Genomic DNA, 24192 nt, shown 5'->3' with positions numbered 1-24192 from the left:
CCCTTGATTTCTTTTAGGGAGAAGTCTTCTGCTGAGCATGAGGAGAATGAATCTTTAAATTCAATGCAATTTCAATCCACATATGAACAATGTGTGTGTGTGTGTGTGTGTATATATACGTGCGTGCACGTGTACATGAAATCTGTAAAGCTGACTTTAAAATTTATCTATGAGATCAAAGGGCTAAAATAGTTGGCAACCCTGGAGAAGTATCACAAGGAGGGTGACTTGCCCTATCACTTACACTGATTAGAAAACTAGGGCAGCAGGGCAGAATGGCAGCAGGGCAGAACTGGACAAGTAGGGAAGCCAGAAAGATTCATGTATATGTGGAAACCTGCTTTATGAAAGAGATGGCATTATGCAACATAAGGATGGACCATTCAATAAATGACACAGGGTCAGCTAGTCATCCATATGGATCTCTACTTCATATCATACTCAAAAATTCAGTTATAGATGGGTTACAGATTTAATGTGGAAGGTGAAACTAGACACATTTTAGAAGAATATATAGAAGAATATCTTTCTCATATTTGGGTAAAGAAGAGTTTATTAAACAAGATGCAAAAAAGCACAAAACATAAAAAAGGCTGATACATTTAACTACAGTCATAGGCTGCATAATGATGTTTCAGTCAATGACACACTGCATGTATGACAGTGGTCCCATAATATTATAACATCGTATATTTACTGTACCTTTTTATCTTTAGGTATATTTAGATACACAAATACCTACCACTGTGTTACAATTGCCTACAGTATTCAGAACCATAACAGGCCTTTCAAGTTTGTAGCTTAGGAACAATAGGCTATACCATAGAGGAGAATGTAGGTATGTACTAGTCTATGTTGTCTAGGTTTTTAGAAATATACTCTGTGCCAGGCATGGTGGCTCATGCCCATAATCCCAACACTTTGGGAGAGGCAGGCAGATCACCTGTGATCAGGAGTTTGAGACAAACCTGGTCAACATGGTGAAAGGCTTTCCCTACTGAAAATACAAAAATTAGCTGGGCGTAGTGATAGGTGCCTGTAATTCCAGCTACTTGGGAGGCTGAGGCAGGCAAATCGCTTGAACCTGGGAGGTGGAGATTGCAGTGAGCCAAGATCATGCCACTGCACTCCATCCTGGGTGACAGAGCAAGACTCTATCTCAAAAAAAAAAAAAAAAAAAAAAAACTATCACTTACACTGATTAGAAAACTAGGGCTATATACACTATGATGCATATACAATAATGAAATCACCTAACGACACATTTCTCGGGATGTATCATCGTTGTTAAGCAATGCGTGACTACACATTAAATTTGGGAATTTCTATTTATCAAAGTACACCAAAAATACAGTGAAGAAACAAGCCTCAAACTGAGAAATGTATCTGTAATGCAACCAACAAAAGATTAGTATTTAACATATATGAAAAGAATAAGAGGAAGTGGCTGTGGTTTGGAACTTGAAAGAATATAGAATATTTAGAACAGTGATTTTAGGGCAGGAGAGCCTATTGACTAGAGATAACACGAGGATTGGCCTGAGTTATTGAAGGGCTAATTGAATTAGAACAAATGGCTCAGCTTTGGGTGTGGTACAGAGAAGCATTAGGCACATAGAACAGAGTAATTGACAGGCGAGGGAACCCAGATGGGAGAAGGGAAAGTGGAAAGACAGTGCAGACTCTCAATAAGGTACAAGATAAAGAAAACTATTTTGAACACATTTTTACACTGATTACCTGAGGTGGTTGATCTCAGGCTCCTGAACAGAGAAGCTTGGCATCCGTGTTCAGGTTCAGTATGAATGAACTGGTGGGAAGGGGAAGGAAGGGCAGTTATCTTTGGAGTGGGGAGTAGATGTTAAAGTCTTGGATTCTGGAGCAGCAAAGCTGTGAGTGGAGGCATGATTCCCAAGTGTGACTGGGAAAAAATGGAAAGATGAACTGACGGACACTAGGAGGTCTGGCCACTGTCAAGGGAGGACAGTGAATGAGAGGAGTCACCAGTGTGGAAGCAGAAGGTGGTGAACTAGGAGCAGGGCTGGTGTTGTCATCACCATGACTTGTTTAGGGCCACACAACCATGGGGCTTACAATGCTGAATCCAAGCGGTCCTCCTTCACTCCAGGGTATCAAAAGCAAATGTATTGCCCCAGTCTGGGGCTGGCAGGTTGGAAGTGGTGATGAAGGAAGGCTTCTGCAGGAGCTCAGAGGACAGACAGGGCTACAGGAGGCAGCAGCAGAAAAGGAGCTGGCACTGCCCTCTGGAACATAAGGCTCTTCGTTTCTACATATATAATCAGCCTCACCGAGTACATGGCCACCTTGGTCTTCTTTTCTTGGTCTTAATGTTCTTTATGACCAGAGCCCACTTGAGAAGGAAGGGAATAGAGGGACACCCAATCTCTGACATCTGTTCCCAAATTAATATGTTGTAGGCAGTCTTTATCACTTTAATTTCTATTGCCTTACCTAAAAACAATGATGGAACTTAGGTCACAGGTTCGTTTCTAGAAGGACACATGTTTTCTAAAGGGGACAGGTTTTGAGTAAGGAGAGAAGTGAATGTCTTCAAGATCTATATGAAATGAGCAGAAAGCACAGCAGTATCTCTGTGTCATAATGTCATGAGGGGCTGCCCCACCTATCTTGAAATTACGGACCCAAGGCATATTTTTAATGAGGCCACACCACCCAGAGGCCCATCCACAGTGCAGGCTTTATTATGTAAGTCAGTTAAGTGCTGGGATGAGAAAGATGTCACATCAGTTTTAGAACCAAATAGCTTAGCCAAACTTGGCAATGGTTGGACTGCCTCATAATATTATACCCCACGCAGTCTGTTAGGGGAATCAAAAGAAAGTTGAAGGATACAAGAGAAAAGAGGAACTCTGCGATGAAGCAATGCCTCCTTGTGTGCGTGCTATACTGTGCAGCCAGTGAGTAGAAAACACAGGCTTTGCAACAAGACAGTCATAGTTTGGCTTTTCCTGGCTGTGCACATCTCCCCACCTCTCCTAGCCTCAGTTCCTTCCCTTGTCTTTGCAAGAAGAGAAAATTGTGGCTACCTTGTGTCTACCTTATTTTCAAGGCATCTAGTACTGTCCATGCACATAAATCACCCCTCAACATTTGAAATTATTTTAGCTATACTACAATTTTGATTTAAAAATTTCTAACTAATTTCTGCCCAGATGTGGAGATAATTTGTTCCTTGCTAAGAACACATTTCCTGAGACTACAGCTAGGAATACCTCACATTTCTTATAATAAATAACTTGCATTAAGATGCAGTTGACTTTTTCAGCAGGGGTCGTGATTAAACATGAAATGTAAGCAGAATTTTGCAAAAACAGTCCCATGAAATACCCAGAAAAGTTCATTAGCCTCATTTGGTTTTATGACTTCTGACTGGTTCCTAGAATTTTACTCCTAGCTGTCTTTCTAAGAAATTTGCAGGACTGCTGAAATGTATAGTCCTGGTAAGTTTTCTCAATTAGAATTGGCCTCAGCATTGGAAAAGCATCGGTATTCAGAAGAGAATCCCTATTGTGGCATGTAGAAGCTCAGAGCTTCAGCACCTTTTCGGACAGAGGGAGTATGCGAGCTCTAACACCATGAGCTAACCACATCTGAGATGGGAGGATGTCCCATGTGGGTGGTACTGTCATGGGTAGTAGAGTTCTTCTGGAATGAATGACAGCAGTCATGACTGCTTGCTCCACCTGTTCGCTGGCTTCTAGATATGGGGCAGCCAGACTGTGTACCTAGGTATTGTCCTCCTCTTCTCATCTTCACTCGTCTCATCCCAAACCTGGAAGCTGCTGAAAGGTTTCTCACAAAGGCTGTGTGGATGCTTTCCGGAGATGGGTCTTGCCCACTCTAATCAATTCCTTTTCTTTTCTAAACATTTTGCTAACTCACTCAGCTGTTGGGTTTAACTGACCATTGAGAATGGTCTCTGGCTGAGGCCTGAGGGGCATCTACCCAGAGTGGGTGATCCACGGCACTGGCTTCAGTGAGACACTTTGTGAATAAAAATACTCCATACAGAGGTTAAACATCACTGGCTTTTAGTCTTAGCTCCTCATTTGCTAATCAAATGAACCTGAGTTTCCTCATCTGTAAGATGAGGGTAATAATTGTACCTCTCTCATCAGGACAGTTGCAAAGGTCACATGAGTTTATATGCATGAAGATCTAGCTCCCTGCTTATTAAATGTTAGCTCATGTGATTTTGTTCGCCCTAACAGAGGGGCTCTGATTGTAGCACATTTGTAGGTCATTTTGCTCTGATTTTAGAAACACTTAAGTAGCTACAGATGCTTCCAGGATTTTTTGAGTCCATTTCTCCATTTTCTACCCGTACAGATGACTGTATCAGCCTGGACCCTCTGTCATTAAAGCTTTTGACATGAAGCACATCAGTGGTTCACGGCTTACAAGCAACATGAAACCCCAAACCTAAGAAGATCAAGCTGAAGCATTTTCCAGAAGGGGACCAATTTTGTCACTTCAATTAATTTGGTTGAGGCAGCCAGAGCATTTGGATGAGCTCCAAAAGGAAATGATGCTAAAACTCTGCTACACACACATTATTAACTTCAAGGCAGTAAAAGCAGTGTCTTAGTTACTTAGGAAAGGAAGCTACTGGAGCCAATGGAGCCTGAGGAGAGCCGTCAGCTCGGCCAGAAACAGAAAATGTTGCGTGAGTTGAGAAAATGTTGTATGATAAGAAAATGACTGAGAATGTGGAGAGAGCTGGCCACGATTACCTACCAATTCCTTCTTCTTCATGCACTCCATGAGGATGATGAACAGATGCTGAGCTTGGGTTCGAGTGTATGTGAAAGTCTTCTGTATGGTCACCAACAGCTGGTCCCTCAAAGATTCATTTATCAGTCTGCAAATAAAAACAATGTCAAAGCAGGTCAACCAACTCCTATTCAGCACACATTTCTGAGAAATATAGACCTCAAGAAGGAATTATGAGGGTTTATTTTAGATAGGAGTTATTTCTGTATTTTTCTCATAAAAGTTAGCCCACGTGGGATAATTTTAAAAGCAAGGCATTTAAAAATCTCAATTTTACTATTTCAGAACCTAACAGAAAAGTAGAAAGATTGATTTACATATTTTATTTTTCTGTTTTTCATATGGCATGTGTCTAATGCCCTCTTCCTCAAGTTTGTTATTGAAAAATACCTGGAATTAATCCCCTGCATCTTTTTGGTAAGAATTTGAGATAGTGCTGTTTTTAACAGTTCTGTATAAGTCTCCTAGCAGTACCGCAGGATATTTAAATTGCAGCATCATCTTTAATTGCAGAAATATAGAAGATACTTCATTAATAATTTTTGAACATTAATAAGCAGAAATAAGAGTTATGTTTTCCCCAAAATCATTTCATCTAGGAGGTAGCCTATCCAGTCTATGATTTAGGTATTCATTATTTATGTCAAGCTTTTGCTCTGTCACAGTAAATAGTAAGATGGTATCATATTGGCTACCTGATTAAAAGATAATTTTTGTGCTATAGAAGAATAAATGAAAACAGGAAAGAGGCATCATATCTAGTCAATGCTCAATTACATCTTGAATTTGAATTGATCACAACTAATTTTTAATTTATTACCCTGGTGAGAATGGGGCTTTCTCTATTAGCCATTAAATGGCATGGAAGGCAAACTCACTTTATTAATAACAGATACTATTCAAAATCAGGAAGACAAAACCGCTTTCAAGGACCAGTGGCAAAATTATCATAATTTGCCTAGTATTTTACAGATTACAAATTGCTTTCATAATTAAAAAGTATCAGCAACTCCTAATAGTAAAATAATTATCTCAGTTGCTAATTACAGGAACCCTATAGACAAAGGATTTGCTCTATTTCACAGGCAGGACATTTTAGCCAGAAAGAGTCAAATGTTTAAGTTCATGCAGCAAATAAGTAGGAATAGTCAGAATCAGAACCTAGTGCTTCTAAAGGTTTGTCCAGGGCTCCTTCCACCACACCATGCTGCCTCTGTTGCCTCTGTTTAAACCAAGTAGACCACACCACTGCCTCTCTTCATCACTGTGGCTATTCGAGCAGGTAGTTGAGGAGTTTTCCTCAACATGAAAGCAAGACAAACTTTATTGCTTAAAAGAAGGCAAGATGGGAAGCTGGAAGATATCTTCCTATCAGTGACCTGCTATGCTCCAGTATATGTGAGGTTCATCTGAATTCACTAGGTTGGATATTATGGTGGCCCTACTTTAAAGAGGATGGCATTCCCCATGACAGAACTATACCAACGATCCTGGAAGGTTGCTCAGCTGGATGGAGGATTGGGTCACCCCTTTCCTCAACTCCCCAGAGTGTATCTTCTGTATCAATAATATACACATTTAGGCTGGGCACTGTGGCTCCCATCTGTAATCCTAGAACTTTGGGAGGCTGAGGCAGGTGGATCACTTAAGCCCAGGAGTTTGACACCAGCCTGAGCAATACAGTGAGACCTTGTCTCTACAAAAAAATTAAAAAATCAGCTGGACATGGTGGTGCATGCCTGTAGCCCCAGCTACTGGAGATGCTGAGGTAGGAAGACCACTTGAGCTAGGGAGGCAGTGAGCCAAGATCATGCCACTGCACTCCAGCCTGGGCAAGAGAGCCAGAACCTGTCAAATGCACACATACATACATACATGCATACATACACACACATTTAGAAAAAGATGATAATTGATAAAAATAATGCCAGATCCTCTCTTAAGATTTTCTTAATTATTCTGAATGACTCTGTGTCCTTAGCTGTGGACCAGCTTGAAATCATTCATTTATTCATTCACTGTTTTTTCACAAGTGTATAGTGAAGGTCTACTTAGTGTCACACACCAGGATGTGCCAGGAACAGAGGAGCTATATATGCACTCCAGCCTTCAATGAGCTTATGTGCCAGTGGAGTAGGAAGACATGAATCAGCTATTCAACAGTGACTGTCAGTGGCAAAGAAATAGAGAAGCATGTGGCAAATGAATCAAATCTAATATAAGGGGTTCAGGGAAGACTTTTCTTAGGGAGTACTGTTTTATCTGTGACTTGAATGAATGAGCATCAGCATAGTCAGGGCTGGTGGGGTTGGGTAAGAGAATTCACAGCAGACAAAATGGCATGAATGGGCCTAGTTTGGAGAAAATAAAAGGTCAGAGAGCAAAGTAGAGAGGAACAAAATAGGGCTGCAGAGAGGGGTGAGCAGATCATGGGGGACTTTGAAGGTGATGTTATAGAGATTTTTGGTTTTATCCCGTAGACAATGAAAAGTCATAGAAAGATTTAAGCAGAAGAGTGGCATGATCACATTTGTATGGCCAATCAATTTTCTTGAAAAGTAAAGACATGCACCCTCAGACCTAGGCCTGTGTCTACCTGACAGGTAACCCAAGTGGATGAGTCTAGAGAGTTCTGCAGTATCAAGCGTCCATTGCTGTTGTACATGATTAACAACAGAAAGGATTCTCCTGATTAGCCACTTGATAGATCTAATCATTCATCTCCAGTTGTTTAATTCTGATAACAATTCAAAATTCGTTTTCTGTAACCAACCATCTGTAATAAAATCTCAGCTTTCCAAGGCCATTCTCTGCTTGACGGACCTGTCTGACACTTGTATCCAATCTGTCACTTTCTAAAAATTGAGGAATGATGTGCAGTTTAGCTGATTGTGGGTTTCAGTGGTTAGGAGAGCTGAAAGACAGTAAGAATTTGATCCTTTAGCCTAATTTCCCAGCTGCTGAAGTTGTGGCTTTGCCTAGATCATTTAGTGACAAGAACCATAGAATTCTAGAAGTGGAAGGATTCTCTAGGGTGTTTTCCAAAGTGTGTACCTATTACAGGTGGAACAAAGGTGATTTGATCCATTCAAAGCATAAAGTTACAGCAATTAAATATTAAATAACTGCTCCTCTTTCTGATTCAGTTTTTTTCCATCTTCTGATGGCATTAAGAAGAAAATCTCATTGTTAGTGCTTTCCTGCCTTTAACAGCTCCCCAACATTTGTAGAGCTCCCCTTTTAACAAAGAAATAAAAGATATTAGGTCTCATGCTTTTGGCAAAAAGAGTCTAATAACATCATTTTAAATAAGATCCCACAAAACACTTGATGGGTCTGTAGCACGTCATGGTTTAACACACACAATGGGCTTCAGAGTTAATCTCATAACAATCTATGAGGCAAGTGGGATTAATTTTGTTTTTCAGAAGAGAAAACTATGCCCTACGGAGGTTAAATGATTGGTGCTAAGTCATACCGGCTTGATGATCTCACTGTTTGGGTTGAGCCTATTGACTTCAGCCTTGCCCACAGTGTTGCTGTTCCTGATTGTATTCTATGTCTTTCATAGTTTCCTAGTCATCTGTTTTGGAGGTAAAAATTTAAGCTCATTTGTTGCAGGAAAATATCTTTTCTTTTCATATATTTAGAAAATATCTGAAGGAAATCAGACAAGTTTAGGGATGATAAGGAGGAACACTAAATGAAGATAATTGCAAAGTGCATTAACTAGTTTGAAGTGTCTATTTGCGGGCTGGGCTCAGTGGCACTTTGGGAGGCTGAGGTAGGCAGATCACTTGAGGTCAGGAGTTTGAGACCCGCCTCTACTAAAAATACAAGAATCAGCCAGGCATGGTGGTGTGTACCTGTAATCCCAGCTACTTGGGAGGCTGAGGTCGGGGGATCACTTGAGCCCGGGAGGCAGAAGCTGCAGTGAGCTGAGATCATGTGTCACTGCACTTCAGCCTGGGCAACAGAGTAAGACTCCATCTAAAAAAAAAGTATATTTGCTTTTAATTTTTCATAAACATTTGCTCTGCTGACCTAGATGTTTTCTGTTTGGGTACAAAGTCTTACTCTATCTTCTCTGAAGATCCTTTCTTGTTTTGTGACCATATTCCTTAGGGTATTTGGAAGGCTACTTTCTTAAAGCTATCATTTTCTAGTTCTTCCCATCTTTGTCTGTGTGACATTAGAGTGATTTAAAAATTTTTACTGTAATATTGAATCATCAGAAAAATTAGAGATGTGCCTATTTTAGATTTCTTCTTATGGCACTAGCATATTGATTGAAAATTCCTTGACATCAAAACATGGTTGTAGTATTATGTGAAATCTTTTTTAGAATTGAGTCCTTGACAAAGTGATCTTATTTATGGAAACTGTTAATTTGTGGCTCTGTATCCACCCATGTTATTTTTGGTACATCTCAAATTAGAGGATTTTGTGATAGGAAGTGTAGGCATTGAAGTGAGGCAGATCTCTATACTATGGCATTTGTATCTCCATTTAAATGCTGTACTTATGGTCTGGAGCTTTGTACATGACTCACAGAGTAATATAAAATAGGCCAGTGTTTAGCCAGTGCTCAGGGTAACCAACAAAATGCCCCACAGTTTGCTGTTAGTGTTCTGTTCAAATGCTCTCAATACAACCCACACATACAAATATTTTTCTCAGAATGAATTTAATTACCTGCAAATTACCTGCAATATTAGAGTTTTGTTCCTAGATTTAAAAATTAGGAAATGCATTTAGAATTCAATGGGACTTTAAGAGGTAATCTTAGGTTAATGACTTTCGATGAAGAGCCCTTCCTGTGACTCCCATAGATGTTCTCTATTGGTTTATTCAGACACAATATGAGAATTTTAGCTATAAACTTGTTAATAACACCACAATTTGGCACTTAAAAGACATAATCACCCACAGAATATATAATTCTCTAAAGAAAAATGAAATTTTATCATTTGCTAGAAGCCAGAGCAAATTACTAAATGTTATATTAAGGGCACATTAAGTTACATGTCTTCCCTGAGGTCACAGAGAATAGTGTATTTTTTTCCTTCTGCTTTTTTTGTAAAAGTTGCCACTTCCTCCAACATACCATGACTCTGGGCTACAAGTAATACTCTGATTCTTCACAGTATTGTTAGCAACAGCATTATGACCACCAGGGCCAGGCTGTCTGGATTTCAACTGTCACCTGTGGCTATGTGATCTTGTGTAAGTTAGTGTTGATGTATTTTTCATATATGTAAAATAGGAACTATAATAGTACTTATCTCATAGGTTTGTGAATATTAAATGAGTTAAGCTTTGTAAAAGGCTTAGAAAAGTGCCTAACACATAGCAAGTCCTGCATAAGCATATGCATTATTCAGAGTCCTAGGATGCTTTTTAGAAAAGAGTCACTGACGTGTTCCTTCTCACGAAGTTACACAACCAGTGGGCTAGGGCAGATGCAGATGTAGAGCTCTGTCCTGGTGTTAACACTGCTCTGCACACCTGGTGAGCCCAGTGGTTATAAGGCTAGAGAAATAACTTTCCCACTTTAGAGAGGTCAGAGACCAACAGTTCTTTCCTATATTTGGGAAATGGAGTTACTCAGCAGATTTAGGAGGCTTAATTATAGTAGAGTCTTCCAAACATTTCATGCAGACATCTGCTTGCTCATTCATTCATTCAACAAACAATATTCATGCCTTCTGTGTACCAGGCACTAAAGTAGTTATAGAAATATAAGCAATACTCAGTTCTAGCCTCAAGGAACTCAAAAGGTTATATGCCATGTATTCTGTAATTGATTAATGGGTAATAGCCCCCAACATTTACTCATGTAAAATAGCATTTAATTGTTGTGTTGATACTTTTGTGGGTCAAGAATCAGGCAGGCACAATGGGGATGGCTCATTTTCCTCCAGCATATGTAGGGCCTCAACTGGAATGGCTGATGAAAAGCTCAACTGGGACCATATGTCTGGGGCCTCAATTCTGTTCCATGTGGCATCTGTTGGGGCTAGTATATCCAAGATGGTTTCCTTACTTCCAAGTCTGTTACCTGGCCAGGTTTGTCTTCTTTTGAAAAGTGTTCATATCCTTGGCCCACTTTTGAATGGGTTTGTCTTTTTCTTGTAAAACTGTTTGAGTTTTTTGTAGATTCTGGATAATGCCCTTTGTCAGATGGGTAGATTGCAAAAATTTTTTCCCATTTTGTTGGTTGCTGGTTCACTCTAATGACTGTTTCTTTTGCTGTGCAGAAGCTCTGGAGTTTAATTAGATCCCATTTGTCTATTTTGGCTTTTGTTGCCATTTGTCTATTTTGGTGTTTTAGTCATGAAGTCCTTGCCTATGCCTATGTCCTGAATGGTTTTGCCTAGGCTTTCTTCTAGGGTTTTTACGGTGTTAGGTCTTATGTTTAAGTCTTTAATCCATCTGGAGTTAATTTTAGTGTAAGGTGTCAGGAAGGGGTCCAGTTTCTGCTTTCTGCACATGGCTAGCCAGTTTTCCCAACACCATTTATTAAACAGGAAATCCTTTCCCCATTGCTTGTTTTTGTCAGGTTTGTCAAAGATCAGATGGTTGTAGTTGTGTAGCATTGCCTCCGAGACCTCTGTTCTGTTCCATTTGTCTATCTCTCTGTTTTGGTACCAGTACCATGCTGTTTTGATTACTGTAGCCTTGTAGTATAGTTTGAAGTCAGGTAGTGTGATGCCTCCAGCTTTGTTCTTTTTGCTTAGAATTGAATTGGCTATGTGGGCTCTCTTTTGGTTCCATATGAAGTTGAAGTTTTCCATTTCTGTGGAGAAGGTCATTGGTAGCTTGATTGGGATAGTGTTTGATCTATAAATTACTTTGGGTAGTATGGCCATTTTCACGATATTGATTCTTCCTAACCATGAGCATGGAATGTTTCTCCATCTGTTTGTGTCCACCCTTATTTCATTGAGTAGTGGTTTGTAGTTCTCCTTGAAGAGGTCCCTTACGTTCCTTGTTAGTTGTATTCCTAGGTATTTTATTCTCTTTGTAGCAATTGTGAATGGCAGTTTGTTCTTGATTTGGCTCTCTTTATGTCTGTTATTGGTGTATAGGAATGCTTGTAATTTTTGCACATTGATTTTGCATCCTGAGACTTTACTGAAGTTGCTTATCAGTTTCAGGAGATTTTGGGCTAAGACGATGGGGTCTTCTAAATATACAATCATGTTGTCTGCAAATAGAGACAATTTGGCTTCCTCCTTCCCTATTTGAATACCCTTTATTTCTTTTTCTTGCCTGATTGCTCTGGCTAGAACTTCCAGTACTATATTGAATAGGAGTGGTGAGAGAAGGCATCCCTGTCTAGTGCCAGATTTCAAAGAAAATGCTTCCAGTTTTTGCCCATTCAGTATGATATTAGCTGTGGGTTTGTAGTAAATAGCTTTTATTACTTTGAGATACATTCTATGAATACCTAGTTTGTTGAGAGTTTTTAGCATAAAGAGCTGTTGAATTTTCTCGAAGGCCTTCTCTGCATCTATTGAGATAATCATGTGGTTTTTGTCTTTGGTTCTGTTTATGTGGTGGATTACATTTATAGACTTGTGTATGTTGAACCAGCCTTGCATCCCCGGGATGAAGCCTACTTGATTGTGATGGATAAGCTTTTTGATGTGCTGTTGCAATCAGTTTGCCAGTATTTTATTGAAGAGTTTTGCATGCATCAGTGATTGCTTCTTTATTCTGCATGTACCTTAAGTTCTAGAAGAATTCTTGGTTCAATGTTAGCTATAGAAGAATCTTTGTGGATTGACTGAGTGACTGAGTAGCTGCCTGCTTTCGGTGGGTGACCAGCTGGTCTTCCCCATGCTTCTTTGTCCTCATGGTGGGATGTACTTCAATCCTCTTTGAAAGAATGGGAGATGCAGCATAAGCAATTTGGTTTTCTTGATCTTCCTTTTCCTTTTAAGCAGATTAATCTCTAAGAAATATTCTTGGTCTCTGTCTATCTTTCTTATCTTTCTATTGTTGTTTAAACTCAAAGGGTGTTTAGAAATGATTGGGTCAGTGGTGGCTCACACCTATATCTCAGCACTTTGGGAGGCTGAGGTGGCAGGATTGCTTGAGGCCAGGAATTCAAGAAGTGAATTGGCTGCCCAACTCAAAAACATATATTTGGTTCTATTTTTGGATACTTACTATTTTATCCCTCTAGTCCTTGTCAGGAACAGATAGATTCCTATTCACTTGCATCTCCCTCATAAAGCTTAGGGCAATATCTTGCCCACAAAAGTTCCCAATAGCTGTTTGAAGATGTTAAGAGTTTCAGTGTTATCAAGGTAATTTCCCTCACATAGATGTTGGTGGTTTTGACAACACAAAGTAATTATGTAACGTAAAAATCAACACAACATACATCGACATTTTTTCAACGAATTCCACATCATACATTGAAGTGGTGAGGCCAGTTTCACAATCTGCTACAGGAGATGGAATGACATAATTAAGATGCTATTATATGGTGTCTTTGGCTGGGCACCATATCGTAGCATTTAATTATGTCATTCCATAATAAGAATGGAATGACATAATTAAGGCCTTTATTTACTAGTGAGGGACCTGAGACAGGTTATTTGATCTCTTTAAGCTATCATCTCATCTGTTAAGCAAGGGTAGTATATGTCTTTTTAGGTCGATATATTTGGAAAAAAGAGATCATATATGGAAAGCACCTGACACTGTTCCTGGCACATAGTAGGTGTTAAATAATTGGCAGTTCTTTGTTATTATTAAGTACATTAGGGGCTTTTACACCCACAAAGAATCCCAACGATGCCTAGCTCAGAAATGGAGCAAGGTAACTAGGATGCATATTAGCTGGAGGAGGCCATCCCTATGGAGGAAATAGATTCCAATATTTCTACAAAATTCAGATAAAGTAGGCCTGTAAATAGGATGGGAAAGGCCATGTTTCAAAGCCACTTAGATGGGTATCAATGTGGAGAGCTTATTAGTTCTTGGATCATATCCATCAAAGTCATGCAAACTGGTTGCTAACCTGAAACCATTATTCTTAGATAATTTTATGCCATCTTGAAGGCAAATGGTTGTTAGGATAAAAATTCATACTTTGCTGTAACATCCTACTTTCATATTTTTGAAGTCTGTATGTGCTAGAGAAGATACAAAGGAGAAAATTCTACTGAGAGATATGAATTTCAGGATAAAAGAATGACATTATTTTAGAGCAACCATTTCATGGACGAAGGATCCAAGGTTTGTGGAGGTGAACTAATTTGCCTAAGATGATACAGCTGGTAAACATCAGAGATTGATTTAGAAGCCAAGAGAATTTGGAGGGAAAAAATATTTGATACTGACCTACGCTAACTTAAATATGTAGGTTCAATTCAGTATATTAATATAAAGTTAGTGATTTGTTTAAATGATTGGCTGCAACTGGAGATTTCCTCTATTTTATATTTAAGAAAGTGTTGCATCTCATGTGTGCGAAGACTCAGTAATGTGATTTCAAGGACTCATCACTTTCCAAGTTAATCCCCAGTTAATCAGATGCCCAATGTTTCTTTTTAATTACTTAAATTGCAAATAAATATTTTATTCAACAATTAGAAGCCTTAAGAATAACTCTTATAAGTGATGATTTATGTTAAATTCACCAACTATAACTGATTGATGTCAATGTTTTTCAGAAAACACCAATTGGATAGAAAGGTATAGAAGATTGAATGTCACACAGGGCCATGACCCATAGACAGCATGGGCTGGTTAGATTACTTTTCCCAATTTTTTATGAGGATCAACTCCAGATACAAATGGTCTCTATCAGCAAAGGCCTATGAGAAATAGTTGCTGATTTTGCTTTGGGATCTATTCTAGAAAAGTTCTTCACCTGGGCTTTTCCTGAGGCTTTCATCCAGCAATATGAGGTAGTTAGCAATATTAGAGAAGCTTCCCATAATCAGGCAGGATGATGGTACAGTCTGTTCGCCAACAAACTTTATGTACAACTGCTCATAAAATGAACCTGTCTTATGTTTTTTAACTTATTTTTTCTTCATTCTTTTCCTTCCTTCTTTCCTTCTCTTCTCCTGTCCCTGGCTCCTTCCTTCCTTCTTTCCTTATCCTTTCTTTCTCTCCTCCTCTCCCCTCTCCTCTCCTTTAATTTTCTTTCCTTGTTCTCACCTTAAACTCCTGAGCCAGCTATGGTAAAACAGAAGGCAAGGATAGACTTGAAAAAGGAAACCAAAGTTGGGTGGTATGGTGGGGGTGGGAGAGGTTAAGAAAGGTACTTACTCCCAACTATAAGACAAGCTTTGTGCTGTGCATTTTACACATGACATTTCATCAGATAGATTAAGAAAATCCTCACCAGGCTGTAAATTTCTTGGATGCATGGACTGTGCATTCTATTAGTTACAGACTCTCTTCTCCCCTTCCCTCAGTGCTAGTCAAGGTGCAGAAGACAGGCTTTCCCATTACCCCTTATCTTGATCTCCCTTACTCTGCTTTCTTCCCCCACCACATACATCTTCTAAAATATTATACAATGTGTTTAGGGATTGTGTGTATTACTTTTATTTTAGCAGGGCGAATTTAGCTTCACAAGGGCAGCATTTTTGTCTATTTGGTTCACTGGTGTTTTTTTTGCCAGTGCCTAGAATAGTTCCTGGAACATAGTAGGCATTCAAAAATATCTGTTGAATGACTGAATACATAATACTGACTGGAGGAAAGAATATAATTAAAATAGGGAAAATGTCAAATAATATTTGAGATCTATTAGACATTCAAGGCCTCTTAGTTTGGTGGAAACCAATTGCAGAAATGCTAGAGCTGTGCTATCCAATATGGTAGCTGTTACTAACATGTGGCTATTTAAGTTTAAGTTAATTATAATACAATGAAATGAAATTGAAAATTCATTTCCTTGGTCACATTCCTTGGTCAAGGACTCAGGGACTCCTCTCTGGTTGAACAGCACAGATATGGAAGATTTCTGTCATCACAGAGTTTTTTTTTTTTTTTCTGTTTTGAGACAGGATCTTGCTCTGTTGTCCAGGCTGGAGTACAGTGGTACAATCATTGCTGACGGCAGCGTCAGCCTCCTGGGCTCTAGCAATACTACTACCTCAGCCTCCCGAGTAGCCACCACACCTGGCTAATTTTTCGTATTTTTTGTAGAGACGGGTTTCACCATGTTGCCCAGGCTGATCTCGAACTCCTGAGCTCAAGGGATCCACCTGCCTCAGCATCCCGAAGTGCTGGGATTATAGGCGTGAGCCACCACACCCAGCCATATCATCAGAGAGTTCTGTCGGCAATGCTGCTCTGGAGGTAGGCAGGGCTGCCAAACTCTCCACCTTAGGCAGGGACAAGCAGGACATGTAGATGAAGAATCCTGAACAATGTTGGCTGTCTGTCACGTCTTTTCTTTCCTTTGCCTTTGTTTATGAATGTACACAAGAGTAGAAGCAAAGTGTTGCCAAAGGATACAGGGACTGCCACATGTCAGGTGGATTCTCTGCTGCCAACATTGGAAGGAAATCACACCCTCTGAGTTCATTCCAAGTGCAGTCTCATCAGTGAATATTGCCATAGCCCAGGCAAGAGGAAAAGTCGAATTTTTTTTTTATTGTTTTTGGGCCCATATAAAAGACAGAATCAGAGCTGGACTGAATGTGTGGGCTTCCACACTCTTCCAGGAAGACCACAACACTGGCATCCTTCAGACTGGTCTTACACGTTGGTGCAACACTTATTCCCATGAAAGCCTAGCCAGCATATGAGAGAAGGGAGAGAAGATGGAATCTGGGTGCCCCCTCCTCTGTTGTCTGGAAAAACTCAGCTCTGGGGCAAGCAAAATAAACCTCTCACAGTTACTGGGTCCCACCGTTTTAGAAGACAACATGGTATAGCTGCTAAGGGCCTGCCTGTTTGGGCTGACCACTCTCTAGCTTTGAGATGTTTAGCAAATTACCTAACCTTCCTGTCATCAATTTCCTCATTATAAAATAGGGGTAATAATTATAGCCACCTCATGAAGTTTATGAAATACAGTGCCTAGATCAGGCTGATGCATGTAGAAGCTTTAAAAAACATTAATTTCAAATTTTTGAGCATGCTGCTGGGGAGAGGGTAAGGGGTGTGGGAAAGGGGAGGGATAAGTCTAAATTCTCTTTCAAAGTAATTTACCAAATATTCCTTTTATTCTACTTTATGAAAAACTGGGACAAATATCAGTTTCTCTATTTTTGTTAAACGTTATTAATTTTCAGTTTTTAAAAGAATTTCTTTTGCCTTTTTCATAGGCAATTGCTCAGTTAGCTTGTCTCTCAGTCCAGATCCAAGCAGCATCCTACACTAAAGGGTTTCTCGTTCTTCAGCTCCTGTGTATTATGTCTGTGTTGAAAGGCTTATATCACTGGATAATTTAAACACTGTTGTGCCTTACAGAGTTGACAAAAAATGGATTATTTCCTTGTTCTGAGTATCTTCTGGACAATTATTTTTCTTGTTGGTTTCATGATTCAATGCACTACTTGATGATTGCCTGGTAGTCTTATATCTACAGGGGTATCTATAAGATTTTGGCTTTATTTCGGTTCATGAAATAACTGAAATAAATTCATGGCATGTCGACTGTAAATTCCTATCTTTGCCTCAGCAGACGTTGTTAATCTATCATAGTACTCTTTCCTCTGTACTGAGATGCTATCTCAGAATCATGTTAACACATCATTCCAGGAAGCTTCTATCCTCTAACAAATTAGAAGATTTATTAATTTATTAGAAGGCTTCTAATTTATTAGAGCTGACACTCATAATTAGACTACAGTTTACCCTTGAACAACAGGGGTTGAACTGTGCAGGTCCACTTACACTCTAATATTTTTCTTCCTCTGGCACTCCTGAGATAGCAAGACCAACACCTCCTCTTCCTCCTCCTCATCAGCCTACTTAATATGAAGATGACAATGATGAAGACCTTTATGATGATCACTTCCACTCAATGAATAGTAAATATATTTTATCTTCCTTATGGTTTTCTTAATATTTTCTTTTCTGTAGCTTACTTTATTGTAAAAATATATTATACATGTAACATACAAAATGTATGTTGACTAAGTTATCATTTGGCCAATGATAAGCTGTTAGTAGTTAAGTTTTTGGGAAGTCAAAAGTTATGCATGGAATTTTGACCACGTTGGGGATTGGCAACTCTAACCTCATGTCATTCAAGGGTCAACTGTCTTCGTCATTAATGCATTAGAGAAAATAAAAATCTCAAATTTACTATCAAATGGCAAAAACTAAGGAGATCATAGAGTTAAACAACTCCAAATTTTAGGTTTGTCTCTAAGACACTGAGCCATGATTCTATGGATTTAAAGAATGGATTCTTTACTGCTTACTCTAGACTTTCAGAGGTTTATGCTCACGGATGGACACTTGCTTTACATGGAATATCTCAAGAAAATATAAAATGTACTTTGACTCTAAGACAGTTGTCCAACAATTAGGATAGTGCAAAAAGATGCTATTGAAACTGAATGGAGATTTTTCTGGACAATAGTGCAGACATGAATTAACCTTGAAATCCTATTTTAGGCTAGGTGCAATGGCTCATGCCTGTAATCCCAGCACTTTGTGAGGCTGAGGTGGGTGGATCACAAGGTTAGGAGTTCAAGACCAGCCTGACCAATGTGAAACACTGTTTTTACTAAAAATACAAAAATTAGGTGGGCTTAGGGGTATGTACCTGTAAACCCAGCTACTCAAGAGGCTGAGGCAGGAGAATCACCTGAACCCAGGAAGCGGAGGTTGCAGTGAACTGAGATCATGCCACTGCACTCCAGCCTGGGCCACAGAGCAAGACTCTGTATCCCCCCCCACCCAAAAATCCTATTTTAATGCATTTTTTTGTGTGTTTCTCTGGTTGAAGAAGCTTTTATAGCATGTGTTCACTGCTATATATAGTTTTCATAAATCCTGTGGTCCATGATCAACATCTGAGAATTGCATAAGGAATATGGGGAAAATCCATTAAGAACATCCCAAACATTATTCATTATTAATGTTACCACTAAGGGAGTTGTTAATCCACTATATCTCTATCAACTGTAGATCCTAATGTTTGCCAGGTTGATTCAGAATCTATCTCCTCTAAAGGAAAGGAATGAAATACCAGTACATTTTATCATTTGCACCTCACTCAGATAAATTTGTGGATTTTAAAGCCCTTAATATATTTTCGTGAGAGAGGCTAGGTTGCGAAACTTCAGAGAAAAATTTACCATAGATTAAATAGGTAAAGAAATGCATTTGTACATCTCATGGTAAGGCAGAGAAGCATGTGACAGCAGGAAGTGCCTGGAGAATAGTGGGACAGACAGCACCATTGGGTTATGGGGTGAATGGAAGGTTTGTTGACTGAAAGCTGGCTCTGGAGAAAAGCTGGGACCAGGATACAGCAGATCTTGAGTCCAAGCAAAGGAAGGTTATCTTGACCTGTAGGTTAGGGGTCTTCAATGGGGTTTCACAAAGAAGCCTCTGGAATTCTGGGGAGAAGCTCCAGAGCTGCCTCAGGGCTGTCTTTGCAAGTGAGAGCCAGGCAAAGAAAAGGAAGCTCTAGGAAAATAGTTCTGAAAGTATGATCTCTGGATCAAAAGCATAGCATTGCCTAGGTATTTCTATGAAATGCAAATTACCTGAGCTCAACCAGATTTATTGAGTTACAAAATCTGGGGATAGAGCCAGCAATTGTGAGTGGTTTTTTTGTAGTTTTTTTCCTCTTATTTTTAAAAATGCTTATCTAATTGACAAAAATTGAATGTATTTATAGTATTTTTTTTGAGATGGAGTCTCGTTCTGTTGCCCAGGCTGGAGTGCAGGGCTCAATCGGAGCTCACTGGAACCTCCACTTCCTGGGTTCAAGCAATTCTCTGCCTCAGTCTCCTGAGTAGCTGGGATTACAGATGCCCACCACCATGCCTGGATAATTTTTGTATTTTTAGTAGAGATGGGATTTCACCATCTTGGCTAGGCTGGTCTTGAACTCCTGACCTTGTGATCCACCCACCTTGACCTCACAAAGTGCTGGGATTATAGGTGTGAGCCACTGCACCCAGCCTATGGTATGTTTGATATGTGTATAAATTGTGAAATGACTAGATCAAGCTAACTGACATATGCATTAACTCACCTACTTGTCATTTTATTATGGTGAGAAAACTTGAAATCTACTCTCAGCAATATTCAAGTATACAATATATTATTGACTATAGTCCCCATGATGCATAATACATCTCCTGAACTCATTCCTCCTGTATAGCCATTTGTTTGCACAAGCCCTCTGGGTGATTCTGATGCAGAATAAAGTTTGAGAACCATGGTCTAGGCCTCCTATCACAGGTTCGACAGAGCAAACCTGTACCTTGTCTGTATTACATATTGCACCTCTACCTGAGACTTCGCTTGAGAAAGAATTCAAGGGCTTTAAAAAAGTAAAAATGAATCAAGGCAAGGGGGAGGACTCTTTAAAAGTTGTCCATTCTAACTGTAAAGTGGAAGGAAGGTGGGGTAGGACACTGCAGATGCTGAGCTTCCAACACTGGCCCCTGTGACCCTGCCTCTCAGACAACCAAGAGAACCATCATTCGCCATCAACTAGCACCATTTCACTTCTAAATACCTTTGCTTTCCTCTTCCTCTTTTTTTATTCTCTTTTAAAATCAGTTATATATTTTGAGCTAGTCAGAAAATGATTTGCAAAAGAAACAAGGAAATAAGTAAACTGAATGGCCTTAAAAAATCCATGTAAATAAAAATACTAAGTGATAAATCTGTCGGTCTTGTAAAAAAAGAGTTATTTTATGGCACGGCTGGCTTTTCAGGGAAGGATGTTCAAGTCTGACAGATGTTTGGAACCAAGCACAGCTGTGGGAAAGAAAGAAATGAGGTGATTGATGCTAAATATGTTTTTCAAGTCAACTGGGTTTCAAAGACAATTTGGCAGAAGGTACAAAGGGCTTGTGGTAACAATGCAGTGGCTTGTGAGGAGAATGCAGGTGAGGCCCAGAAACCAAAGAAGCTATTTTTGAAAACATCAGAGAGGTGTGGGCCATAGACCACTCTCATTGGAATCACCTGGGGTTTGGGTTTTACGTACAGTTTCTTGGGCCCCACCCAATGTGCATCAAAGTCAGGATATTTTGGGGAATCTGAATCTCCTAAAGCTCTCTAGGTGATTCTCAGACATGCTGAAGTTTGATAACCACATGTTTATTTGGATTTTTTTTTTTTTTTTTTTTTTTTTTGGTGAAAGAAGTAGCCGAAAGTTAGCTAAGGGAATCTCAGAGGAATGTAATCAATGGATGGCTTTGAAATCATCACTTGGCTATTGATGAGCTTTCTGGAAGTTGTAGATGATACTTCTTTAAAAATGGATTTCTCTATCGTAATGGACTATACAGCTGTTTTCTCCAATGTTTGCTCTTTATGTTCAAGGACACTCGAAAGAGTGTGGAGTTGGGCAATTATAAAGCTAGTCCATGTAGGGAGCTGATGAGCCAATTTAAATCAATGAAACTTTTACTCTCCATGGTGCTTTCTTCCCTGACCTCAGATAATTTTTTTAAAGTCAATGCTTCATTCTTCCCATGTTGATACAACAGGAGGGATCAAAACTCTAAGACAAGCATATTTATTTTATTTCACAATTTTTTAAATAAATGGAGCTACTCTAGCTTCATGGAGCTTGGATACAATGAGACAAGTGGCTATATATCTATGTCTTTATATACACTACAGAGGCAAAAACTGCCGTGATACTGTCTCCATGACCCTTTCTCCATTTACTCCGACCTATGCTTCCCTCTGCCTTCTCAGAATTCAATAACATCTAATGGAAAAAGTATTTGTTAGTATATTGGTTCAAATGAGATTATGTACTTGAGGAAAGTTATACTTCTTTTCATAGCACCCACAGTACCTAAAACAAGCATTCAAAAAATACCTAGTGATTGACCGATTTGAAAAGTCACATTATCAGTTCTACCTTTAAGTCTTCACTTAAGTTTTAAGCATATATGTGTACACACAGATAATTATAGGCATTAATATATGTATTTATGTATATATAAAGTAATCCTATGGGATTAAATTAATTTATGAAACTAAATTAATTTTATTAAACAGAATGGTATATATACATTTAGCATAGACATGCATACAAACACACAAAACACCACCACACTATTTCAATAAATTTGTCCCTTTTACCAATTTTCTTCAATCTTATTCACATTTATTCTTTCTCTGAGTTGAGTTATATGAGGGAGGATCAAATATTAGTTCTTCTCAGTCATCCAGGCTCTTAGCTCAGATCCAGTTTTTGATAGAAAAGGGGAAGAAGAAACATAGTCATTCTATTGCCATTTTGTGGAGAACACACACTGTTCCATTGATAGAATTCTTGTGAAGAATGCACCATGTGATTATTTTACCCTCTGTGTTCTTGTGCCTTTATCAAAGCACACATGAACTTCTAGTTATCTGTATTCATATCCATGTTTTAGTCCCCATTATAAGGTCCTTGACCACTAGGGTGGTACCTTATTCATCTTTCAACAGGCCCATGCATATAGTAGGCACTCAATAAATGTTAACTTGTAAAACAGTTTACAAAAATGACCATTTCTATAAATAAAACCTCCAGCGTTCTTTGTCTGTAGAAGATGTTTCCAAGGTTTCTTACTTCCTTTCTGAGAAAGTTATAAAAAAAGAATCAAGTTTTGACATGATTTCTTATAGAAAATTTTAGAAAAGAGACAAGGTAAGATGAAATTAACAAAAACTATAATGGACACTAGAAGCCAGCAGGCTTCATATGTCTCCTATTTTTCTCACTTGACATTACAATTATGTCTAAATCATGCTGGAATACAAACAATTGAGATCAATTACGTTCTTTTGGCAGGTCTTATAGAGATAAATGATAAGGGTTTGACACCCTTCAGCTTTAGATGGAAATCTCTGGAGCAGCAGCAGAAAACATTAGTGACCACTGCACAGAATGACAGGCCCAAGGGATTACAGACTATACCTGGGTTTCTAAAATGTCTAGTTGTCTGGTGACTTTCTCATGTCTTTGGTCATTTTGATGTATATTTGCAGAGAAACATGCTTTTGTCACATTGCCGCTAGGAATATATCGTTACATAATTTGAAGCCATACAATATACTTTTTCATTTTTTATCTTCAGTTAGTGTTCATTTAGGCCTTTGCCCTCTCTAATCAAATAATGTAGGGACTGTTGTTAAATACCCTTTAAACAGTAAATTCAAATTTTTATTAGAAATGTATTATCTATTCTCCTTCCCCCAAGCCATTGCTCATTTATTCTTCATGATATCCAATACAAATTTCACGGACACACAAAAGTGTAAACAGTCTCTTGGTGTCATCCCCATTGATAGTTTCTCAAAAGTTAGTAACAGAGGACTAAATAATTTGAAGGCTTTCTGCTACCAGCAAGCTTCTTGTCCTAGAGTATCTAAAAATGGTAAATCCAGATAATTTCTGGAATGAAGATTCCAAAATAAACATAAAAACTGGTAATCAAATTTGGGTGACTGAGGAGCAACATTTTGGAACACAAATGCATTTGGATGCCTTTTTCACACTGACGTTTTTTATGGGTGAAGTACTTGCTCACTGATTGACAAATGAGGGGCTAGACAACATTTTTTGCAATCTAATGCTTCAGTTGACAATTATCAGGCAAAGTAATCTCTGATTTCAATGCCAGGAGCCTACATCCTGAAAGGTATTCCCAACTATGAGTACTACAGTTCATATTGCTCAAACACAAAAAAGTAGAATCCTAGTATTAAAAAACTTAGGTGATTCAAAAACTATTTGGATAGCATTAATTTCTTTGTCATGTTTAGTTGCTCATAATTCAGAAATAAAATTTGATAATATTTCTAAAGCAAGGAAATTAAGTAGGGACAGTGACTAAATTTTAATTAATTAGTGACTCATTCTAAACTATGACAGATGAGAAATAGAAAATCCATTATGCCAGTGAGAGAAATGTGGGAGTTTGACCATTTCTTTCAGGTACCCCAGAGCAGAGATAGGGAGAAAGAGACCCAAACAAGAATTTAATTGCAATTATCTCTAGGTTCATTCAAACCCATGTGCATTGTGATAGATGCAGTCTGTCTGTTTCTATCCTAAGTAATCTCATCTACAAAAGCTAATCCGTTTTGTCAATTACAATTTACTTCCGAAGTGATTCTCTTTCAAATTCACATTCTTAGAAAGAAATTCAAAGACAAAAATATAAAGTTCAGAAAGGTTAAAATGTC

General features: G+C 38.7%; 1 protein-coding gene across 21 annotated transcripts in view; it reads right to left on the bottom strand.

The window, feature by feature from the left end:
* The window catches only part of TRPM3 (transient receptor potential cation channel subfamily M member 3), a 980420-nt gene that overhangs the window by 237780 nt on the left and 718448 nt on the right, over positions 1-24192 (bottom strand). For all 21 annotated transcript variants that reach the window (XM_017973100.4, XM_035264315.3, XM_035255728.3 and 18 more), the window contains one exon: positions 4780-4903. In XM_017973100.4, coding sequence (XP_017828589.1) covers positions 4780-4903 — 124 coding nt within the window. The remainder of the gene's footprint in view (positions 1-4779; positions 4904-24192) is intronic.

This window comes from Callithrix jacchus, chromosome 1 (assembly GCF_049354715.1).
Source record: "Callithrix jacchus isolate 240 chromosome 1, calJac240_pri, whole genome shotgun sequence".
Taxonomy (NCBI): domain Eukaryota; kingdom Metazoa; phylum Chordata; class Mammalia; order Primates; family Cebidae; genus Callithrix; species Callithrix jacchus.
The sequence above is the reverse complement of the archived record's forward strand: the minus strand, read 5'-3'. Positions and strand labels throughout refer to the sequence as shown.